The following is a 24,527-nucleotide window of genomic DNA, read 5'->3' as shown; positions in this document are numbered from 1 at the left end:
AATCCTAGACGATTGGATGGTGGAATCTGCCATTGTTTTTACCGGTAGTGTTTCCGTGCAGTTCAAGTTCAGAACATTTGCATAAAGCGTGGGAAACTTTATCACATCAATGACAAGAATATTACAGGAAACACCAAAAGTGATGAATGTCATATGTAAACAAAGGATCCCCATAGAAACAAAGATGGTGGAATTACAATGGAAAACATTCTGGAAAATGTGAAGGTCAGGATTTTTACCGTGCGATCACTTAAAAGAAAGGTCAGTAGTGGTTTTTATTTCGCCGATTTATGAATGGAATGTGAAAAACTATATCTCGAGTGAACGTGATTGATAGTTAAGATTATTTTTACAGATAACCGCTTCGACTTTTAGCTGATGGCAGCTATACATGATATACCGGATAGAGTAACTGTCAATTATGAAATTAGGCGTATTCATAGAAAGTATTGTCAGTCAATAAGAAAATCAACACAGGTCAAGTGGAATTGTTTTTTTCTTCTGTCTAAATTTTACTCTTCAGTTATCAAAGATTCCCAATTTTCTGTTAGTAACTGTAAATTCAGAAATTTCTGTGTGCAATTATTGTTGCAATTTTTAAACAGTTGACAAAATTAAAGATTGGTTATTTTGATTCAGGAATGGTTGCATGCAAGTTATGCTATGAAAATGGTTTATTCTTGCAAAAAAAACCGATCATATTGATGTTTTGGGAATTATAAAACATCTTTATTATGATCATTATTTGACTTGTAAGTACATACCATTTCTGCCTCCTTGAAATGTCATAAAACAATGACCTATATGTGCTGAATAATCAACAGCTAAACCAATGGCAAGGATCAATTGTACACATGTGACAACATCTATAGTCAGACCCCAGAAATGCATAAAACCTCCAACATTAACCTGTAACAGATAGTCAATTGTTCAACAGCTAACGCAACTGATAAGATATGCAGTACAAAACTATAAAGTAAAAGTTTCAACCATGTTATTAGAAGAAAACAAAATATTTTAGATAAATTTTATACCATTTTGATAGTCATATAAATATTATTGTAAATTTATCTTGAATCCTAGGTTACCAATATTTGTGTGAATTTCCTTAGAACTTGGAACATATAAATCAAAATCACGCAATAAAAAACACACTTTCAATTGTTTTGATAGGAACATGTCAACAAAACTTCAATACCTTGCAATTATCAACATTTTGTTTTACCACATTAATTTGTTTCTATGAAATAAAATTATTTCATAATGAATCATATTTTACATAAACCATGTTTTATTTGAATTGTATATTAATTCATTTCATTTGTAAAAAAGGCCATTCTGTGTAGAAGAAAATGGCCAAATCTGACAGGTAAATTTATTTAAAAAAAAAAGATTTTTTTACAATTTGTTAGTGCCACATTAAAGGATTGCAAATTTTAATTGTGATACATTTACCGTAAACTGTTTGGAATAAGTCTGATAAAATAAAGTACAAATGTTAAAAGAAACTTACAAAAGTTAATGCAACACAGGAAAACACCATCAAACTAGTCCATATGTTGGCTATGAGGACCAGACAAATGATAAATACACAAACTGCTGCCAGAGCAATGTTACGGTACAATTCCTGTCGTATAACCTACAAAGACAATCAAAAATTAAAAAATACAGATTTTAAAAATACTAACACAATCTTTTATCATTACTATTTAACATAAGTGGTAAATTCAAATGATTGTGTCCAATTTCATCACATAACAGTAATTCATTTATGGTTTGCACAAATTTGCAAAATAAGCTTAAGTAGTTCATCAATTTATATCAAACTACCAACTGTGCGATGGCTTTACTGTTTAGCCAGTCAAGAAAGGTTAAAAACTCCCTTCATCATATCAAATTTGCAGCATGTTGTCATTGTGGGTATTCTAAAAAAATTCTTGTCAACATCATGCTTCCTTAAAGGCTGTCTATGTCATTAGGATTTTTCAGGTTTATCCGTAGTAACATATTTGTAGTTATTAAATTTTATCATGTACATGTATAAACCAGGAGAGTAAACTAAAGTTGATTTCAGAAATCTACATTACCTGATTACTTTCCCATGTTAGATGTATTCAATGTTAGGAAAACAGTCATCAGCACTTATCCTTTGCAGCTACCCCTGAGTAAGGGGAGTGGAACTTACCTGATTACTTTCCCATGTTAGATGTATTCAATGTTAGGAAAACAGTCATCAGCACTTATCCCTTGCAGCTACCCCTGGGTAAGGGGAGTGGAACTTACCTTATTACTTCCCCATGTTAGATGTATTCAATGTTAGGAAAACAGTCATCAGCACTTATCCTTTGCAGCTATCCCTGGGTAAGGGGAGTGGAACTTACCTTATTACTTTCCCATGTTAGATGTATTCAATGTTAGGAAAACAGTCATCAGCACTTATCCTTTGCAGCTACCCCTGGGTAAGGGGAGTGGAACTTACCTTATTACTTTCCCATGTTAGATGTATTCAATGTTAGGAAAACAGTCATCAACACTTATCCTTTGCAGCTATCCCTGGGTAAGGGGAGTGGAACTTACCTTATTACTTTCCCATGTTAGATGTATTCAATGTTAGGAAAACAGTCATCAGCACTTATCCTTTGCAGCTATCTCTGGGTAAGGGGAGTGGAACTTACCTTATTACTTTCCCATGTAAGATGTATTTAATGTTAGGAAAACAGTCATCAGCACTTATCCTTTGCAGCTATCCCTGGGTAAGGGGAGTGGAACTTACCTTATTACTTTCCCATGTAAGATGTATTTGACTGTAAGGAAAACAGTCATCAGCACTTATCCTTTGCAGCTACCCCTGGGTAAGGGGAGTGGAACTTACCTTATTACTTTCCCATGTAAGATGTATTTGACTGTAAGGAAAACAGTCACTACCAGCTACCCCAGCTACTAAACTCTGTATTCCATCTAAAACATTGAATCCTTCCACTGTATCTTTAACACTGGGATGGTAAAATGATATTTTAGATCCCTGAAAAATTAACATGCATTTAGTCATTAACTATTTATAATTACTGCTTAAATCTGAAACTAGTTTACTTTAGGATTTGCTTAATTGTGGTAATAATACCTGATCCCATCTAAAGTATTAGGCAAATCATATCTATCTTCACAATAACATGTATTCAAAAACTTTTGTAATGTGAACAAAGTCAAGTAATTGCTATTCTTTAATATTTTACTATCATAAAATTTGATTTGAGACTTAACTTTTAAATAACAAAAGATTGCTGCACTTACAGTAAGTCCTAGGACTGATGAAGTATTTGAAAACTTGAGATTTCTAGAAAACCTCAATCCTGTGGACTCTGTGGTTACAAACTGATACAATAAATCATAAAATTTAGTGGAGTCTAGCGGGTATTTTGTTGTTGCTGAAAAAGTAAATATGATTATGAGAAAACACAGAGTACTCATAGTACATGCAATTATTTTTATTTTCTACTACCTTAAAAGTTTCATCAAACTATCAAGTTCTACATTTCTGATTTCATTCATATAAAGCATTTTTCAGCCAAGGATCATCTACATAATGACATCTAGAAATATTTGAATTTGATAAATTTGTAAAATATTTTTTTTATTCCTCAATAGTTCTAGCTCTACTTCAATTATACATTTAAGTCATTGTGAATATTTAATTATGAAGCGTTCAATTGCAAGCTTGCTTTAACATTTGTCTCTACTGAGTCAAAAATATGTTCTTGTCATTTTTTGGCCATCTGCATACCAGATTTTGAACCTAAAATATATTGACCAAACATGCATTATTTTTTAATTAAAATGTGAAGGTCTTTCTTATGTTTTGTACATTTTTGTACTGAATTGCTTCCTATTTTTCTCCTGTTAATTACCATCAATCTGAGCTATAACAGCTGCATCAGCTGTGGTTGACAACCAGTCTGTATAGGATTTGAACCAGCTATCCACAGTTCCATTTACAACATAATTACTGGCAGTTAACTTTGTGTATAATGATTCCATTTCTGTTTTCTTGCCAAAATAATCAATATTTTCTGAAATAAAAATAATTTATTTACAATTTGTAAATTAGCAAAATGATATTTTCTAAACTGTGTCATTACTAGCTTAGCTATGCGTAATATATCCAATTATGGAATCTTCCTGTAAATTCTCTTCATTAAACTAACTATGATTATAACCAGGAAAACATTATTTAAGCATTTTTAGTCATATAGTGTATATCAGCAATCAGTTTTCATGGACAACAAGTATAAATGGGTAAATTTTTAAATAATGGCAACAACTTTATTAAAGGTAATTTTCTGAAGATATTTTTTTGACGCAAGTCTAGTCCCTGCAATAAATCATTGAGATGGACAACTATCATAAGTACACTTACTACAATAAACTCCTGCCTGTTCTTGTCCTGAACTGAAGTAATTGTCTGATGCTGTAAGGTAATCATAGGCATAAGAATCAGATGGAAGAAACAATTTCTCTTCAAATTTCTGTTCTAAATTAACAGTTCCCCAAATAGTCAAACCAAACAATCCGGCAGTAAGTACCAGGACTACTATCTGAAAAGAAGATTTGAAAATTGAATGGAAGTTGTCATTATTTCTTCTTTTACTCTACATTTCTTTTCATGGTGTTGGGATTTACAAAATGTACAGTATATGAAAAAACTTTACAGATAAATTCAATAATAGTTTGAAAATAGTTTTTGATGACCTATAACTGATTATAAAGAAGAACCTTTCATATGAAAGCTCACATACTCCAAAACCATGCATAATTTATATGGGATATTTTCCCCCCAAATGAAAAGTCCCCTATTTAAGATTTATTCAGATATAAACACCATGAATTACTGTGAATAGAAAGCAGCATACAAATTTAAAGTTGATCTGATGAAAAATGAATGCCTCTATCAAAGCTACAAGAAGTTGTATGGGATGTCTTAACAAGTCCCTACAAAACTGTCCCTTATTTCTAAAGTTGAAGAAGATTGTACATAAAATGAAGTCCCTAGCATGGCAATGGGTACCCACAGCTTATTGAACAATGAATTCAATAATGCCAAAATCAACCTACTGTATCCAGACACAAAGTACTAGAATATTCTACACCCATACTTATTAACTACTTTTTTGATGAAACCAAAAAAATATAACTACCGTAGATACTCGCTTATAAGTCGGAAGTTTGGGAGTAAAATTCAGAACCCAGAGAGGGGTACCGACTTATAAGCGAGATCTAGAGACCAGAGGAAAAATCCAAGCTCGAGAAAAGTGGTCAGGAGTGAATTTCCTGGTCAAAACTACGTTGGTGATTACCAAACCTACATAAATCCCTAAATTGAAAGTTTTTGGCGAAAAAAAATGACTACAATACTGTCTTTGTGTTTTATTTGTTCTCTGTTAACCTTTTTCTGACAATTTGTGTTGAATTGCCGACTGTTTCCGGTTTGTGTATTGATTTTCATGGTCAAATGGTTTGTGCATAAACCCAAAAGAAAGAGCCAAGAACCAAAAATGTAAACGAGATTACAATGTACCAACTATGTAAAAGGATGTATTCAGTGGAGTTATTGTGTCATTGTTGTGATATTATGATATCAAATCAATACTTATAAATCATACATTAAAAAAAATAGTTTTGATAGTCATTCCTAAGATCAAAATATTATTCATTAAAATGTCTCAGGTAAACACAAAGATTACAAAATTAATAGGCAAGCCAATATAATCCATTGATAACCCCTAATTAAGAGACAAAGAGTTGTATTCACTAAAGGTGTGAAAAATATCAGTGATAGGTGAACAGATGACACTAATGAGTTGGGAGGTATTTTAATATAAAGTTGATTAGCTTCACTTAATTTTTTTTAATCCTTTAATCATCACAATATAAAAAGAATTATGAAGTCTACATGCTTCTTTAACACTGAGTTATTCGTGCTGGGAAAAATATTGATTGACTTTAAAAATTTTAAGGTTCATATTGGTTTAAGTTCGCTTTTCTCAAACAATAGGTTGTTAGTCATACCCTACAAAATCATTGATGCAATACGTAAACAACACATGGCCAATCTGTAATCAAACAGTGAACAAAACAACAGGAATAAATACATCTTTATTATTAAAAGCTATATAAATTATCAAAATCAACTTAATTCAAATCAAACAAACATTCATGCTGGAAATGAATAGTATTCCTGTATTTGCATTGGTTTTACCGGCGTTCAGTAACTGTCAGCTGCAAAAAAAATGTCCCAATTTCGTCCGACTTATACGAGGGTCAAGACTAAATCCTCAGAATTCGGAGCTAAAAAGGGCATCCGACTTATAGTCGGATCGACTTATAAGCGAGTATCTACGGTACACAATTATGGTAATAATTATAAAAAATACACTTTGAAATAGTTTTGATCTAAATGTTATACCTTTACTGGAAACTTTAGGAGATTTGGAGCATAAAACTTCAGTATAAATGTTGGTAGGTATTCCTTCTGGCTACAATTGTTGGGTTTATATTCTGGTTTATGTTTGTAAAAACAACAACAAGCATTCAATCTAGCTGCAGCCCTTTTAACATCCACTGCCATGGCAGATACAAAGAATGTTGTTGACAAACCATAGAGAGCTATTATTCCAAATGCAGCAAAGATACAGAAAGACCTCAGGGCAGGTAGTAACTGAAATAGATAATTATAATTATTACAATAACATTAACCAACAGCAATCAATCTTGAATAAATTCAGACTTCAAAACAGTAATTTGCATTTGTCATGTGGCCTCTCTCTGCAAAAAGTTTAAAGCGATGCTTTATAATGTCCAACACTAAATTTCCCTTTTAGACTTATTGTAGCACCTCCAAAGATGAAAATTGCCAGTACAAAGTCAGGAATATGACATTTGTTTTCCATTCATTTCATACGTTGATAAAGTCTGAAGTTTGATTTATCAGTTTTTATGAATTTCCTCCTTTTGGAATTTACATTGAAGTTTGGTACTTTTGTTATACCTTTTTTCATGTAGCTGTGATACATTCCCCATACTTCTTTGTTCAGAGGTGTCTTATCAATATACAATTTTATTATAACACATTCATTTTATTTTCAAAGGTTGTGGTTTATGGTTTTATACAGAAGGAAATAGACCTTCTAAAGTATTAAGGTAGTACCTAACACTACAGGGAGATAACTCTGTAATATCAGCTAAACATTTTAATTATGTTGCTTTGTGAAGGCAATATAAAGCTTCACAATGATCAAAATTAGTGTTTGTCAAACTGCTATATAACCAGTTTTCTGATAAAACGCTTGGTTTAAATTTTTGGATTTTTTTTATATTTTTGTAAAAGAGTCAAAGTAATTAATTTGTCAAAATTTTATGAAAATTAAACGAGCCAAATTAATTTTAGTGAAAGTGTTGGGTACCACCTTAAAAAGGGAAAATGGCTAAACGCATGTCACATCTTTGAAGTTGTCAACACTGTAAACAAAATCATGTCTGATTTATCTAAATATGAATATACTTTTATTAATTGTGACCTGGATGGAGTCTTGTCTCATTGGCATTGATACCACATCTTTTTATATCTATTTATAGATTGTAATATTGGTTTTTATATATACAATACTGGTAACACAGGATTTCAGGACCTAATCTAGACTTTTCTGGTCCTACTCCTTTACTTGTTATACTTACTGTTGTAGCTCCAATGAAGAAAGCCATGATATCAGTCAGTGATGTTACTGTTATAGAAGCACCAGAATGTCTAAGAGCTTTTCCAATTCTCTCATTCAGTGGTAATTTTTGTTGTTCATCAGACAGATTTTTCAATGCTCCAACTATCACAAACATGTCATCAACACCTATACCTAACAATGAAAAGAGATAAATGTGAATTATTTGTGGAATTTATACATGGGTTATATAATTTATGCAATTAAGAAATGATTTTCTGGTACCTATTCATGGTATCGTAACCTTGAATGCGCTCAAACTATTACTGCATTTTCAAGCTTTTCGTTCATTTATCATTCTTTTTATGTGCCTGTTGTTAGTTGTGGATCTTGTTATAAATAACATAGAAACTATATATACACTATAGATAATAATACAAATATATGAAGCACACCTGGTTTTAGAACTCAATGTTGCAGACAAAACATAATGGAGTCTTTAGCTAAACTTACCTAATAAAAGGAATGGTAAAACTGAATGTAATGGTCCATACTCAAATCCACATAGTGAGGCCAGACTAAAACAGATTCCAATAGACATACCAACAACAACCACACCAGCTATAGCAAGACCAAACTGTAAACATAATAAGGGTTATACAATATTCAACAGATTACCCAGTGTCGCTTTTACAAGAAGAGAGCTACATAGCTAATCATCATATATGATAGAAGTAGAAGGATTGTTTTAACACATAACATGTTTTTCAATAGCTCATAGTAAAATAATAAAGAGCTGCACTATAAGCACATGATACGCCTGTTGCCCTTTTAGCTTGTCTTTATGCTTTAAATGATTTTTTTCTACAAATAAATTTCCTTGGCCGTTGCCAACATTTTTTTCAAGAAGAAAAATTTCACAACTGTACAACTTCAAATCAGAAATTAAATTATATAAAAAACAAAATGGTACTTAGTTCAATAGATATAAACAAGTCACCATAGTTTCATCATAAACTGCCAAAAGCATTTTTGATTTATTATCCGAAAAAGTGGAAAAAGCCTCAATTTTTTTAAGAATAAGACTGCATTACACCAAAAATGTAAAATCTGAAATTTATACATATCAAAAGGTATCTTACATCAATATCACTTATAAATAGTTATTGAAATAGCACTTTTATACATGAATTCAAATTTCCTTGTTTGTTGGAAAACCAATGCTGAAAAGTTTTTCTGCAAATTAGGGTACTTGAATACTGATATAAATTAATATTTTTTTCTTACCCTTTGTTCAAGACAGTTGAATTTACCCAACATTATGGTAATATACACAATAACAATAACATAGCCTGCTGACAGAAAAGCAATGTCTCCTCGAATGGCACCCCCAGCTTCATCACTGAAACTGAAAAATACAGAAAAAAATTAATAATATATTCTGCAAACATGAAAGTATTGTCTACTAAAATGACACCTCAAACTTTATCATTAAAGCTGAAAAAATACAAAATATTATACACATCAACCACCATTGTCTATTTCAGTGGCACCAATCATTTTATCACTGAATTGGTGAATCTTATAAAATAACTGATTATTGTGAACCAAATGAAAGCTTGCAACAGAGTCATCTCCTCTTGGTCTAGGTATTTGAACTTTTGTCTGTTCTACTGTCGTGTTGAATAAATACAATACAATTGTTCTCTATGTAGTTTTTTCACTGGGACCTTTAAATTTCTTCCATGAGAAATCATTCATTCATTATTTGAACTTTCTGCCAATTTTTTTTTTTTTACAAATTCTTTTCTCTGACATTAATATATTTTTGATAAAAATTTAAGCAACCTTTGTACCATGATTACACAATTTAGTGTCAATAAACTGTGCATTTTTTTACTCAGTCAGTTTGGTCATGGAATAACAATTGATGTGTGTCCATAATCTGGACACATTAATCAAATAGCATATGAAGTCATTCTGTTCAGCAGTTCCTGAGAAAATTATGTCTGAAACATTTGTTGGACCACTGTATGGACAAATTAAACAAAGCACCATGGCCAAGTCATTGCAATATACTGGTAGCTTTCATTACTAGAGAGAGTATTAAAAAATGACTAAAAACAAGGCAATATAAAATGAAGACAATAATGTAGCCAAATAATATTTCTTTATAATCTTCTGTGGTTGTTAACTTAGCCATATTTTGACACTTACCTTCTGATAGCAAACACATATGTAGTACTGATGTCTGAATGGCCTTTTTTTCCTAAATCAATAAGTTGTTGCTCCCAGGCTTCTGCTTGATCCTTAACCTGTTAGAAATATTCATGTCAAAGTGTTACAATAAACATTGGTGCATCGAAGAGGTTATATAGTCTTGCATTTAAATTTTCAGAATTGAAATATATATAGAGCTTATAAACATTGTATTGATGTAGAGTTGAGTATATCAACTACACTTTTAATTTGTCAGGTGTATGGTTGAATTTGTTTTACTAAATGATTTAAGAATTGACCATGTTTGACAAACTTCTTTCTATCAAGAAATAATTATTATGATGGAAATGTGATTAAATCTTGTTAGTTAACATACAGCATCATCTCCCTGAATGAACCAAGTCATCTTTGTAGCTGTTGCTGAGTCTATGTCACCACTCCCATCATACACCTTACCACCAAGTACTGTTGACACATCATAACTGTTGAAATACATTGGACTGAAAAACGCAAAACATATGTCATATAATCAACGACTTCACAAGAGGGGGTTCATTTTAAAAAAGATTTGTAATTGCAGTGGCAGATCCAGACAGGGGGAAGGGTTTGTGGGGTCTTGAAGTTGGAAACCCCCTTTTTTTGAAGATTAATGCATTAGAATGGGCACATATGGAGAGCCCTAGTGTAGTGGTGAGTGCATTGGACTACTAACACAAAGGTTCCTGGTTCGATTCCTGTTCCAGGATGAAAATTTCAAGGACAGGATTTTCGGCTCTCCCTTTACAACCATTTGCCAGTATGGTCTTGAGGAAACAATGATAGTCCATCAGAAGGGGACTATAAATGGGTGACCTATGTTAAGATAGAGCCATATCTATTGCAGGTAAAAGACACCCTAGGTAAAAGAAACCCTTGTAGATTTCCAAAAAGAACAGGCTAATGCCGCTACAAGGCAGCACTCGCACCCACAAAGTGGAATGGGATTAATATAAGTTGCAAAACTTGTTTCCCAATCCACTATAAATAAATATGTTTAAACTAACCCTCCCTTTATCCTGGATTTTGGAATCCCCTTTTTAAGATGACTGGATCCGCCCCTGAATTGTAATTGAATTTTAATTAAAAGGGGTTTGGAAAAATCTTTCAAATATTCAAAACTTCAGGAGAGAAAGAAATATTACAATCTTTTGAATTATATTAAATATTTACCTGGTAGTTGCAGAATTAATTTTTGTTTTAATGTCTGCCTGAGATGCAGCAAAAATGGTCGTCTCATTATAACTCCACAACTCTAAGATACTGTTCACCAAACAGTTTGACCCTGATCTGAATAATACAATATAAAAAGTATATAAGTAATCATTAATCAAAGAGCTGAATAGCTCTGAGGGGAAAGACGGCCCTTTGTTTCTATTTTATTATGTTTTTGGAAGGGGGGTTATCCTTTGATAGTTTTCATATGAAGAATGAAAAAGAGAACAACTAGAACATGTAGAAAAGGTTGACAATATTGAAATCAATTGTTGTTTATGTAATTTCATTTCCTTAGTTTAGGATTCAATTTGGACCAATTGAAGTGATCTGCATCTTCTAAATCTAAACTTTTGATTAAAGCTGATAGCTAATTATCTAAAGCTCAACTGAATTCTGTCATTTCACAACAACTACAATATTTTTTGAAATCTTGATTGCGTACCACTGAACTGCAGGCTAGGGCCATTTTCCATTTTTTGTGACAGTACTCTTGGATTTTTAAGTTTTTTCTTTAGAAAGTGTGGACTGAAAAATCAATTCAGTTTTAAATTTCCATTATTAAAGTTCTGAGTTACAACTCTCATCACAGGGAAACAGGTACTAATAAAAAAAAACAATATGAGTGATGTAAACTGTGTGAAGCTTGTTTCCAAATCATAATTTTGAAATATTTGTAAATAATAAATATGTTTAAACTACAAAATGCAAATTTTTATTATTTTTTTTTACCATTACAATGATTATGTAGGTACACAAAAATTTAGTTTTAATAGAAGACTACTAATACAATGAAATGTCACATTTGAAGTGTTTAAATACATTAACTTTTATTTTGGTGGATAATTACTCATCAATTGAAGTGCTTCTGAATTGGAGGAAGATTCTCAGAATTTTTACAGAAAAAAGTGGTCTCACTAATTAGCGACAAGAAGAATTTTAGCGAAAAAACGCGACAAGAAGAATAATTTTTTCTTGTCGCTAAATAGTCTTCTTGACGCTTCTTGTCGCTTTTTGACGCTTCTTGTCTCTAATTAGTGAGACCTGAAAAAAGTAATAAAATCGTTACTTTCCCCTGTCTCATGTAACCCCACGATCTTTGTTTATTTTGAAAGTTGTTGACCTACAAATTAAAGTATGCATGTTGATGTTTAAATCATCTACAGTAAACAATATTATGTTTAGATTTAACAAATACAAATTTGTGATTAGTGCACGATCTCTAAGAATGATTTAAATAACCAGTGAACTGGTGAAGGATATCCCTGCTTCGTCCAAGAATGACGTCACTGTAAAATACACTGTAGGTTGGATATATTTAGAATATCTCGTCATAATCATTTTTCCGGATTGTTAAATAAACGTAAATAGTGTAAAGGAGAGTTCAAGATACGATAATTTCGTGAGAAACAGAAGGAAAATGTGTAAAAAAAGTGTTTAAAGTCAAACTATTCATTTCTGGGTCTCCTTCTCTTCAATCTAAGTTAGATTTGTTGGGGGGTTTTCCACACTATAACATGTATAAAAACAAAATGAATGATGTGAGGGAGTGTCACTCTGGTCAACCCCATAGGGGATTGACGGCTTGAAGCCGTCTTTCCCCAAAAAATGTATGTGACTGTATATAAGACCAGATCAACCATGAAAAAAAGTAATTTTTTACTTGTCAAACATGTGCTTTTTTTTTTTTTTTTTTTACAATGTATGAACTTGTCTTTACCAGATTAGACACTTAGTTGTAAAATAATGCCAACTGATTTGATGCTAATTTAAAAAAGTGCAACTATTGTCAGTTATAGTAACACTTTCACAGGCAATAAAATTAAAAATACTCTGATGTCCAGTCATTTGATAAACAAAATGAATCTTGTAAACAGACCCTAAATCACTAGTATAAATTTAGTATTAACTTGAAACCACCTGGGTTTTTTTAATCCCATTATCAGATCCTGAATCACTAGTATAAATTTAGTATTACCTTGAAACTTCCAGGGTTTTTTTCCAACTTCAAAACTAAAAGGAGCTTAAGCATTTCCTGAGAAATTTACTTTTTTGAGTCATTAAAATCATTTCAATCTTAAACCGTTGCTTATTTGTAGTTGTAACTTTGCTGTACATTATTGATGCTTCCAGTTTATCTCCATCTATAATAATATTCTAGATAATAACCAAAAGCTGCAAAATTTTCTTAAAATTTCCAATTCAGGGGCAGCAACCTAACAAAAAGTTGTCCGATTGGTATGAAAATTTCAAGGCAGATAGATCTTGACCTAATGAACAATTTTATCAACAGCAGATTTGCTCAAAATGCTTTGGTTTCATAGATATGAACCAAAAGCTGCATTTTATCCTATGTACTATTTTTAGCCTTGTCTGCCATTTTGGTTCATGGGCTGGGTGATCGGACACATTTTTTAAACTTAATACCCCAATGATGATTGTGGCAAAGTTTGGTTAAATTTGGCCCAGTAGTTTCAGAGGAAAAGATTTTTCAAAAAGATTACTAAAATTTTAGAAAAATGGTTAAAAATTGACTATAAGGGCAATAACTCCTTGCGGGGTCAACTGACAATTTTGGTCATGAAACTTATTTGTAGATCGTACTTTGCTGAAAATTATTGCTGTTTACAGTTTATCTCTATCTATAACAATATTCAAGATAATAACCAAAAACTGCAACAATTACTTAAAATTGCCAACAACAGGTTGTCTGATTTGTCTGAAAATTTCAGGGCAGATATATCTTAACCTGATAAACAATTTGACCTCATGTCAGATGAAATTTGCTCTAAATGCTTTGGTTTCAGAGATATAAACCAACATCTACATTTGACCCCTATGTTCTATTTTTAGCCATGGTGGTCATCTTGGTTGGTTGGCCTGGACACTGGACACATTTTTTAAACATTAACTATATACCCTAGTGATGATTGTGGCCAAGTTTTGTTAAATTGGCCCAGTAGTTTCAGCGTTTTTTTTGTAAAAGTTAAAGATGACAGACTACAGGCGCTAAGAAATGAGGGCCAGGTGAGCTAAAAAGTGGATCATGCCCAGAAATTAATGTTAACCTATTCCTTCAAAAGATGAATTTATAGTAATTAACCAAATTTATTTGGCAAATAATTATAATAAAAAAATGTGCACACAAACTTACTGTATACAGAGCGTTGAAAAGTTGTTTGCTCCTGTCGTCAAGCTTATACTGCTATTGTATATACTCCACATCTGTAATTTAAAGATACTTTAAGTCTTTTAAAATGTTCATGTACTACAGTATATATGTCCTGAAGCTACTGTTCAGGAGGGGCATCTATCTTCAAGCTACTGTTTATTGTACTTGTGCCACAGTGGTTGCTTTTTTTTCAAGGTATTTGTTATTATTTCCCCTTTCAACATTTTTCAAAATGCTTTCATCAGTAGTGACATCATCGAAACAGACACCAAGTGTGTTATTTCTAATATCAGCTGCCCATTGTCATACATGTTCCCTCGATTTTTTCAAAATTCTGTTTTGAAGAAAAACAGGGATCCTGAAGCTGGTTGGAAAACAAAACAAGGGCTTATATAATAAGGCACCAATCTCAAAATACTTTGACCAATGACCTAGGTACTAATTTAAATTAGTTTTCACCTCCTTTAATGGGTATCCTTAATCTATGGAGTAAGTCTTTTGACAATGAGATATTCATTGGAAGTTGTCATCTCTATTGCACCATAAAATGTCACCAACATTAAAAAGACAGACACAAATGTACTACTTAAATAAAGTGCACTTACTGCAGTCAGTACTGAAGGTGTCAGTACATTGTCACTGACAAATATCATGGTACCAAATCTAACGGTGGATGGAAATACTGATTCTACCCATGACTTATAGTCCAGAACTTTAGCATTGACAGGAACCCAGAGTGTATCATCGCCATCTGCAGACTCAGTAAAGGTAAATGGAGCAGCTATACAAATCAGTCCAGTCACAATTGTTGAGATTATCATAACCCTCCATGGATAAGTACCAATTAATCTTCCTAGTCTGAAATATTAATAATGGTAATTAACATAATTTTGAAATAAATATAAACATTTCATTGGCTATAACACGACAACTTATTCGTTCAAACAACATAATTATATAAATAAGTTATGGTTACAATGTTTACCACTTCTAACATAACAATAAATATATAGTTATTATGAAATGTTAGAGAGTCTTGGCAATGATTAGATTTGCAGTGAGTACAGTATTCACCTCAAACACAATGATTTTCATATCATACATTTTTTGTTAGAACAAAAAATCTCAATTATATCAAGTTATCAAAAGGAAATCAGCTTTTGAAGGTCGTAAAATCTAATTTCATTAGATTACATTTAACGATTTGTAGGAGAAAACTCAATAATTTCACAAAATAAAGTCCAATACCTTTAAAATATAAAAATTTAAACAGAAAGGAAGCTTTACCACCCTGACCACTTGTTAGTTTAAATTTTTACTTAAGGGGGCTCACGGGTCTAAATCAAATTTTTTATTTAATATAGGATTTCTCTATATTTTTCTATAAATGAATTTTATCTTATACTTAATAGAAAAATGAAATAAAAAAATGGGGTCACCGTTTATTTATGCTCACAATCTGCCTTCGCAAGAAGCATATATTTTTGTTAATGTCCTTTTTTTCTGTTGAAGTAATAGGAGAAATAGCAGTAATATCGAAATAAAAAAAGAACTAAATTACAGAAATCGCTAAAATTTTACAATTATTTAGTTTATGTACAGCTTATTCGAAAACAACAATAAAAATTATAGGTCACCGATGAGTAAAAAAAGATATTTCAATTTTAATGCCAAAAAATGGCATTTTTGCACCAAAGGGAGATAATTTGGAGCTTTTTCAATGATATCAACATTTTAAAAGTCACCTGGGGCAAACACGAATTGATTTTTTGAAATGATTTTTGTACCATATGATAAAGTAACAACTACTTAAGGTAATAAATAAAATTTGTAACGAAAAATTAAAGTTTAATTTTTTTCTGAAAATCTTATACCCGCGAGCCTCCTTAATTAGAATATATTTCAAGATAACAATATAAGTGATAATGCAAAGAAAATGGTCATATTTATTTTTGGCATTGCACAAGTCATGTCTTCTTTGACTATTAATAACTTTAAAATACTAAATCCCTGTGATGTGTTTTAGTCGATTTTAGTCTCTGATGCATGATTTTTTATTATTAATTGGTTTTGGCTTTTAACTAGCTGTCAGTAACTGCGAGTACTCTCAAATCGTATTTTCTTGTTAATTCAACCTGTTGATACTGTTTATAATGCTTTTTTGTTATTTTTTATTTATATCGATCTTGTCTGTATTCCAGCTTTGATTATTTGTAATATCTTCAATTTTTCACTTATTCTTACAACATTTGTGTAAACTTCAAGATTATAAAAAAACGTTTTTTTTCTAAAGTGAACATTGATTGGTTAAATATTTCTCAGTGATGTCCTGTGTTTGAATTTGTTTTTTAGCTTTTTGGTCATGAATGTTTGTCTCTAATATTTAATTAACTGTGCATTTGTATTCAGATATCGCAGATCAAATTTATTCGTTCATTGTGTAATCATACTTTTTTTGATTGATTTAAGTCTGCCAATTGATATTTTATCGTATGTTTTTCTATGTTGTGATGTACATGTTATGCTATTGTTTCAGAAAAAGGGAGAAGGTTTGGATCCATTAAAACATTTAATCCTGCTGCAAATGTTTGCACCTGTCCTAAGTCAGGAATCTGATGTATAGTAGTTGTCGTTTGTTTATGTAATATATACTTGTTTCTAGTTTCTCGTTTTGTTTACATAGATTAGACCGTTGGTTTTCCCGTTTGAATGGTTTTACACTAGTAATTTTGGGGCGCTTTATAGCTTGTTGTTCGGTGTGAGCCAAGGCTCCGTGTTGAAGGCCATACTTTAACCTATAATGGTTTACTTTTTAAATTGTTATTTGGATGGAGAGTTGTCTCATTGGCACTCACACCATCTTCCTATATCTATTTAAGATGCAATTGACAGTATTGTAATTTAGGGTACCCTATATACCCAATGCCTGCAATTTTTGCAAATGACTTCTGTTGTTGGTAATAAATAACATTTATCTCTATACCTTTATGGTTGAATAAAAACTTCACATAATATTATAAACTATTCAGTTTATCATGTTTATGCTCTGGTTAATCCTTAAACTTATTTTTAACTTAGTTATATAGGTGTTATATTTAAAACCTTCTGCATTTAATTTTGTACTAACTTAAGTACAAATGTAGTATCATGATTATATGGTTTTCAACATAGATCATGTTGATATCAATGCCAAATATTTTAATAAATGTGCACTTGATTGGCAATTGCGTACATGTAGATAAGTCATCAAACTTTAAAAACTTTTAGGTCTGTAGGGGTTTAACAGAGTACTTAGACCATTCAAACATCATTGTTTAAAGTTGCTTAAATGGTTTAAGTTAAATGTATTTCCTTGTTACAGGCCAAGAAATAAGATTGGATCACTACTAAGTATTTGATTAAAATGTAAGTCTTCATGTACTGACAGAGTTCTCACTAGGGCAAGTCCATAAAACAATTTCTGAACTAGTACTGGTGATTAAAAAGATGCAGCAAAATTTACCAGAAGCCAGCTGGGTCCAGTTATCATTATTTCATCATATTCATTAGTTGAGGAGTTATTTTTTAAAAGTAACTTGCTTTCATCTTTTTATTGTATTTTGTTGTGAAGGGTAACAAAAAAATGCCAATAATAAATTAAGACATTTTTTTCTTCACAATTTTGGCATTAACACAAGCAATGAAAATGATCTTTAGATAATCTTACAAACATGAAATAGAGAAGAACCCTTTACTGTAACTGGTAAATAATGTTCATAAACCAAATAATAAATAATAACAAAGTTTAATTAATGAAAGTTAATAGTTTTAGTACTTTTACTTTAGGAATTTCATGGTATCTTAGTAAACTTATAAACCTCAGTCCATGGTCTCTGTACTAGAAGACTTGCATTTTTTGTTCCTTTTTACATGTTTTATAACAAATTTTATTAGCCTTATTACATGTATATAACTTTAAGGACCAATATGCTTTTTGGTTTTTCCCCCAAGAAAACTGTTTAAGGAGGCTCGCGGGTATAAGATTTTTAGAAAAAAATCAAACATTTATTTTTCATTACAAATTTTATTAATTACCTTTAGTAGTTGTTACTTTATCATATGGTACAAAAATCATTCCAAAAAATTAATTCGTGTTGACCCCAGGTAACTTTTAAAATGTCGATATCATTGAAAAAGCTCCAAATTATCTACCTTTGGTGCAAAAATGCCATTTTTTGGCATTAAAATTGAAATATCTTTTTTAAATCATCGGTGACCTATATTTTTTATTGTTGTTTTCGAATAAGCTGTACACAAACTAAATTATTGTTAAATTTAAGCGATTTCTGTAATTTAGTTCTTTTTTTATTTTGATATTACCGTTATTTCTCCTATTAGATCAACAGAAAAAAAGGACATTGACCAAAATGTATGCTTCTTTAGAAGGCAGATTGTGAGCGTAAATGAACGGTGACCCCATTTTTTTATTTCATTTTTCCATTAAGTATAAGATAAAGTTCATTTATAGAAAAATATAGCGAAATCCTATATTAAATAAAAAAAATCATTTAGACCCGCAAGCCCCCTTAATGTAATAACTGTACAACAGACATTCTATAAACACATAACCTGTTGACTTTTAAAATGGTGCTCATTGAATTTAATAGGTCATTTCATTGTATATGTTTACTAGTAAGTAAAGCTGGATTACAAATATACTGACCATGAACCATACATTGTATATGTACATGTAAAATTTAGATCTCCAACTTATTTATTTTTATGGATTATGGCTTACAATTTACGCATATTATAACTACCATAAAACAATAAAAATGAAAAATCCTTGGTAATAAACTTGGAAATTAAAACAAATTATTAAAGGGCAATATGTGCTTACAGTACAAAGTTTTGTTAAGGGAGTCTTTTTTTCCTATCTATGAAATTACATACTATGCATTTACTACTCTACCTGCATACCCTTTAAGTTATTTAATCATTACAACTAAAACATTTCACAATACACACAATATACTGGTATTCATTGCATTGATCTGCCTTTTTCACTAGGGTTACATGTAGCCTTCATTTATGGTTATGGTAAGATGTTGTTCTAGATTGGGATAAGGGTCAGGTTTAGGACATGTAGGATAGAGGATAGTTTAGTATACAATGTATATATTTTAGCTCTACTATTAACTTATTCAATAATGGGAGTGTTGCATAAAAACAACCACATGTTGATATTTTCAGACAAAAACAAATTCATTTGTAAAATTTTTTGTAAAAATTCCTTTTAAATTTTTAGATAGAAAAAAATACATTTTACAGAATTTACTGACATGTTAGAAGTTTCATATACATTGTATATATAGAGAATAATACCTGACAAAATCCGTATCATATGTCGTATCATCCCGAGACATCAATATCAGCCCAAGGGCCTTTAGGCCCGAGGGATGATATTGGTCAAGGGTGATACGGCATGTGATACGGATTTTGCCATGTATTATACGCTTTATCATATATTTCAACAGAAGAGTATTATATTTTATGAACTGTTTTTTGATCCATAGCACTGGGTTACCTTCAGTTTTGCTTTTGTCTTGTTTCAAAGCCTTGAATTAACTGCTCAATTATTTATACGAAGCACCTGGGTTACCTTACAATTTGCGTGCTGTTGTTTTAAAAGTATTTTGTTTATTATTGTATTTATTTGAATGTTTTGTATTTTTTGTGTGCCATAAATATATGAAAACTTGATGTTCGTGACGTCACATACAATATGAAAACTGACGTTCGTGACGTTACATACCAAACAATGACGTCATTCAATAAATTGACTTAATTTGAGGAAATTTTTTCTTCAGCAAAAAAAACCTAAAAAACTGACTTTATGTAAAAAAAAAAAAAAAAAAAAGGTATGCGATACGGGTTTAGCTATGCGATACAGGGTAGGTGATACAGACTGGAAAAACGAACCTTTATTAGACATACAAAATAGCTGTATTTTGTACTAAATGTATGATAAACATGTATATATACCAGTGTGGGGACATGACATCATTGCTTTATAATGTCCTTACTCTTGTAATACTAATTCTATAATTAGTTTTTGAGAAATAGATATCTAACCTTGCTTAAAATTGCTTTTGAATATTTTTTGAATATAGTTTCATTCAAAAGAATTTCAAAAGATTTATGATTTTCAAAATTAAATTCAATACAACTATTGTTGTACATGTAAGTGGTTGGTTAGAAAGGACATCTTCCAAATCAATGGTCAAACGGCAATGGTTTGGACCTTCTTTTCTTCTTGCTATACAAAAAGCATAATATAACATTAATATTCCCACTGAATGCTAATTCAATCATTTATTGGCAAGTTTAAGCAAACTACATATAGATATTAAAAAGACAATAACAAAAAGAAACAACAATAGCTTAGTACATGTATACATGTACACACAAAGAAAAGAAAAAGCAGTTTGCATGTACATGTACCTAAAAACCTGTGAAAATTAACATATACTTCCAATTGTAAGTTACAAGTTGTAACCCTTTCTTAATAGTTTTTTTTTTAATGGAAAAGAAGTTTATATCCATGGTATATTGTTCTTCACTAACCTTCAGTCATTCCAAGGTCTGTTGGACATTCATGAATGACTGGTAAAATTGAGTTCTGTCTAGCAAGGATTTGTATAGTAGTAATCCTTGTGTCTAGTAACAGTTATCAATAAACTGCATTTAGAAACCTTATATCAAAACTACATTTTTACCAAATACATTTTGTTACTAGAAAAAATGGTCTTCCATTCAGTTAATTTCCTGAATTTACTGAACAGCATGTCTGGAACTAATTGAAAGACCTTGGGAAATACTCAAATTGTGTTAAAGAATATTTCCACAAACTGTCAAAGAGTTCCTGTTAAAAATCAATGAGAAAAAAGTGAAAAATTCTGAAGGTAACTGATACTAGATCAGTACATGTAAATGGGTTTGGATTCCTAAAGTTAAAGAAGGCATGTTTCTCCTAGATGTCTGTTTGATATTATACATATATTTGTCTCAGATACATTCGGATCTTACAAGTCCAAATAATTATGTTGTAATGGTAGACTTTCAAAATTTAGACACAAGTCATATTTTTAATCTCAACAAAAAAAATTATAACATTAATAAAAATATTGAAATTTCTAATTTAAGACTACTGAACCATAAATGTCTATTTTTTGTAATGTCAGGGATCTCTGTGGATGAAAATTAATGATGGAAGAAATTTAACCATGGCAAATGCCTGCGTCTACAGTGTGGCGTGATTAAAGTATTTGAATTCTTCATTTCCATGTAAGGAATGGTGAATAAGCTCATAAAAAAGCCTCATATATTGCTAATAATATCCAAACTATTTTACTCTATATATACATTGTAGGGTTATTAGAGAAAAATAACATACATTTGCTAATGTGGACTAAAAAATAAAAGAACTGTGATAACGTTTGTTACATGTTTCAAAGGGACAATATACATTTGGTACATCATTAGTTTTGTTAAAACTGTATACAAGTTCATTGATATTACTATTGCCTAACTATAGAAAAATATAACAGTTCATAGTTTGCCAATAATGCACAGGTCACACCTATGTTATTTTAGAAAAAGGGTGTTAATACAGCTTCTATAGCTCCAAACATTTCCTCAGATATAAATCATGTCTAATTACAATGTATTTTCATTTATTGTAATAAATAATGATCAGAACATGCAATGAGGTTCTGCGCAAGCTTCCCAGCAATTCCCGAGTTTTGTTATTACAGCTAAGTTTATCCCTTAAACATTTGTTAAAAGCCTTGTCTCATTAATTTACCATGGTTAATGAAAAATGTATTAATTTAATTCAAAAATAAGTTATCAAAGCTATGCATTTAGTTTCTGCTTAAAGTTTCAAGTTTATAAGAGCCCACTAAGCTAAATTCTTTTTTTTTAAATTTATTTTCCAAATAACAAAGACATTATCCTTTGGATTAATTTATATTTGTGGGTACCAATTTCCCTAGATTATTGAAAATTTGCATGTTCGTGGATATTTATTTTTTTGGTTTTGCTGAAACCTGCATACATTCTTACAGAAAATTTGTCATTCTTTTAACATTTAATTTTGTAGATCGAAATACATGAAAATTGGTATTGAAAAATAATGAATCCATAGTACTACAGATTTAGTAGATTTAAGGATTAAAGAGTAGATAACTCATGAAAGTATCTGTAGTCACACATGCAAGATGTTTTCTGTATTAACCCTAAAGAGTTATATCCCTGACTGTTATACACTAAAGAATATAACAAATATTTTCAGTAATTGTCAATGATCTATCTACATTGTAGATCAGGAGTTCTCCTGTCAGATGTGTCCATCTTCCTGTACAAGTGATTAATGGTCTTTAGCAGGATATCCCTCAGGGTTTAAACACTGTTATTAGGAGGGCCCTTTAAATTTGGATTTTACTTCTTATGGCTATTCACGACTGACACAAGATTCTGTATTGCTTGAACTTTTGACATCATACAACAATCTCTTTTCCATTGTCATTGTGGTGGCAGATCTTTTGACTTATGGCGTCTAAATTTAACCGGAACCTGTGTGATGTACAGTAATGGCAGACAAATAGTGATAAAATGTTTTACAAAAGGCCTAAGGGTTTATTCGCATTTTCAAAATCTAAACTGGACTCTGGGTAATCTCATTGTTGTTCACCAAAATGATAATGATGTTGTGTCATTGGTTGAATTTCCATTGTTTCAAACGTTTTAAACCAATGCAATCACAATGTTTTGGTGTACCCTTTTGAAAATATTACAAAGAATGCATTAATTATTAGATTCTGAAATGTCCAATTGATTATTATTGCTAACAAATATTATAGTGGCTGTAAGTAAAGAATTAACGGTACCAGTTTGTCAACAGCTACACCTACAGATTACAGAATGGCTGCCAGAGAAAAGAAAAACAAATTTTGACAATGCAGATATAATATGACAATAGGGGGAGATAATTTAACGATGACACGATAAATTGACGTTGTGGAAGATACAAGTATTTTAAATTTTGAGATGGTAGTGCCCCATCAAAAAACAGGCCAGGGAGATCCTTGAATGTTATAAATAATTGTAAGATTGAAATACATGTAATCGAGCAGATTCACAGTGGTTAATAAAGTAAACAGATTAACTGTAATTATTTTCTACATGAATTTTAGAATGAAGAAACACATATGTATATATATTATGGGGTCTCATGGGGGGTTCTGATCCAGGTTCCGGCTTAGTGTATTATCACATTCCTGTATCCCGCTTACACTATGTATGTAATAAATTTTCATTTTTTGTAATTTCCCGTGTCCCGCTAGACCTCATTTCCCTTTTTCAGGGCACAATAATTTTACTTTCACATATCACGCTTACAAAAATTAGCAATTTGGCGTCCATTTAGACCCCAAATTATTATGAGACCAACTATCATTGATATAATTTATTAGTTACACCTGAGACTACTATAACACATAGTAGTCTCAGGTTACACGGCATAGAAATGTTGTCTGTGTCATGGGAAATCTTAAAAATAAAATAAATACCTGTAAAATGCTGTTTCCAATAGGGTAATAATCTTGTGGCTTATTTTTTGTAAACATGATAGCTTAGGCTCCTCTTTGGACGAATTTATATCTCCATTTGAAACATGACCATTTGTGCTGTTGATTGCGCCGTTTTTCTTCTCATCCATTTTCTTCAAAATTCAGTGAAAAATATTAGTATTAACTGTAGGTGTACATATGCCAGTTTTATTGTAATGTTATCTAAGGCTTATAAATTTAAAATGCACGTTTCACATCACGTTTCGTTTAAACAAACCTATCCGTTAATAACCAATTCCTGGTTCCAATGCACACGCATCAACAGAAACAGGAAAGAAATAACAAGGTACCAGTTTGTTATATAACCAATAATAGAAGTATACGAAGCAAAACTGGTATAGATACGGTTACGTTTCGGTTTTTGCCACTCCCTCAACCCTGGTCTCTGTATACCACTCCAACAAATATAACTGTTTAAATTGTTCAATGAAAAAAATGCACTTATTCAGTAAATTAATGTCAATCATTTTCACAGCATTATAATGATAGCTTACAGTACATTAGAAA

The 24,527-nt window shown here is 31.1% G+C and overlaps 1 protein-coding gene across 4 annotated transcripts in view; it reads right to left on the bottom strand.

Annotated features, from left to right (window-relative positions):
• The window catches only part of LOC134685810 (protein patched homolog 2-like), a 35,639-nt gene extending 11,322 nt beyond the window's left edge, over positions 1-24,317 (bottom strand). For 3 of the 4 annotated variants that reach the window (XM_063545680.1, XM_063545679.1, XM_063545681.1), the window contains exons 1-16: positions 23,961-24,297; positions 14,955-15,207; positions 14,332-14,402; positions 11,136-11,252; positions 10,303-10,426; positions 9,924-10,021; positions 8,994-9,114; positions 8,220-8,343; positions 7,729-7,901; positions 6,461-6,712; positions 4,415-4,592; positions 3,906-4,067; positions 3,292-3,425; positions 2,873-3,022; positions 1,514-1,639; positions 765-909 (exon numbers count right to left, since the gene is read on the bottom strand). In XM_063545680.1, the coding sequence (XP_063401750.1) occupies positions 765-909; positions 1,514-1,639; positions 2,873-3,022; positions 3,292-3,425; positions 3,906-4,067; positions 4,415-4,592; positions 6,461-6,712; positions 7,729-7,901; positions 8,220-8,343; positions 8,994-9,114; positions 9,924-10,021; positions 10,303-10,426; positions 11,136-11,252; positions 14,332-14,402; positions 14,955-15,207; positions 23,961-24,109 (2,377 nt within the window). In that variant the 5' untranslated portion in view covers positions 24,110-24,297. Of the gene's footprint in view, positions 1-764; positions 910-1,513; positions 1,640-2,872; positions 3,023-3,291; positions 3,426-3,905; positions 4,068-4,414; positions 4,593-6,460; positions 6,713-7,728; positions 7,902-8,219; positions 8,344-8,993; positions 9,115-9,923; positions 10,022-10,302; positions 10,427-11,135; positions 11,253-14,331; positions 14,403-14,954; positions 15,208-23,960 lie in introns of all 4 variants that reach the window. The other variant, XM_063545678.1, reaches the window with a different exon arrangement.
• Between the last annotated feature and the right edge of the window lie 210 nt (positions 24,318-24,527).

The sequence above is a fragment of the Mytilus trossulus genome, chromosome 1 (genome assembly GCF_036588685.1).
Source record: "Mytilus trossulus isolate FHL-02 chromosome 1, PNRI_Mtr1.1.1.hap1, whole genome shotgun sequence".
NCBI classification, from domain to species: domain Eukaryota; kingdom Metazoa; phylum Mollusca; class Bivalvia; order Mytilida; family Mytilidae; genus Mytilus; species Mytilus trossulus.
Note: the sequence above shows the minus strand (reverse complement) of the source record. Positions and strands in the feature narration are given on the sequence as shown.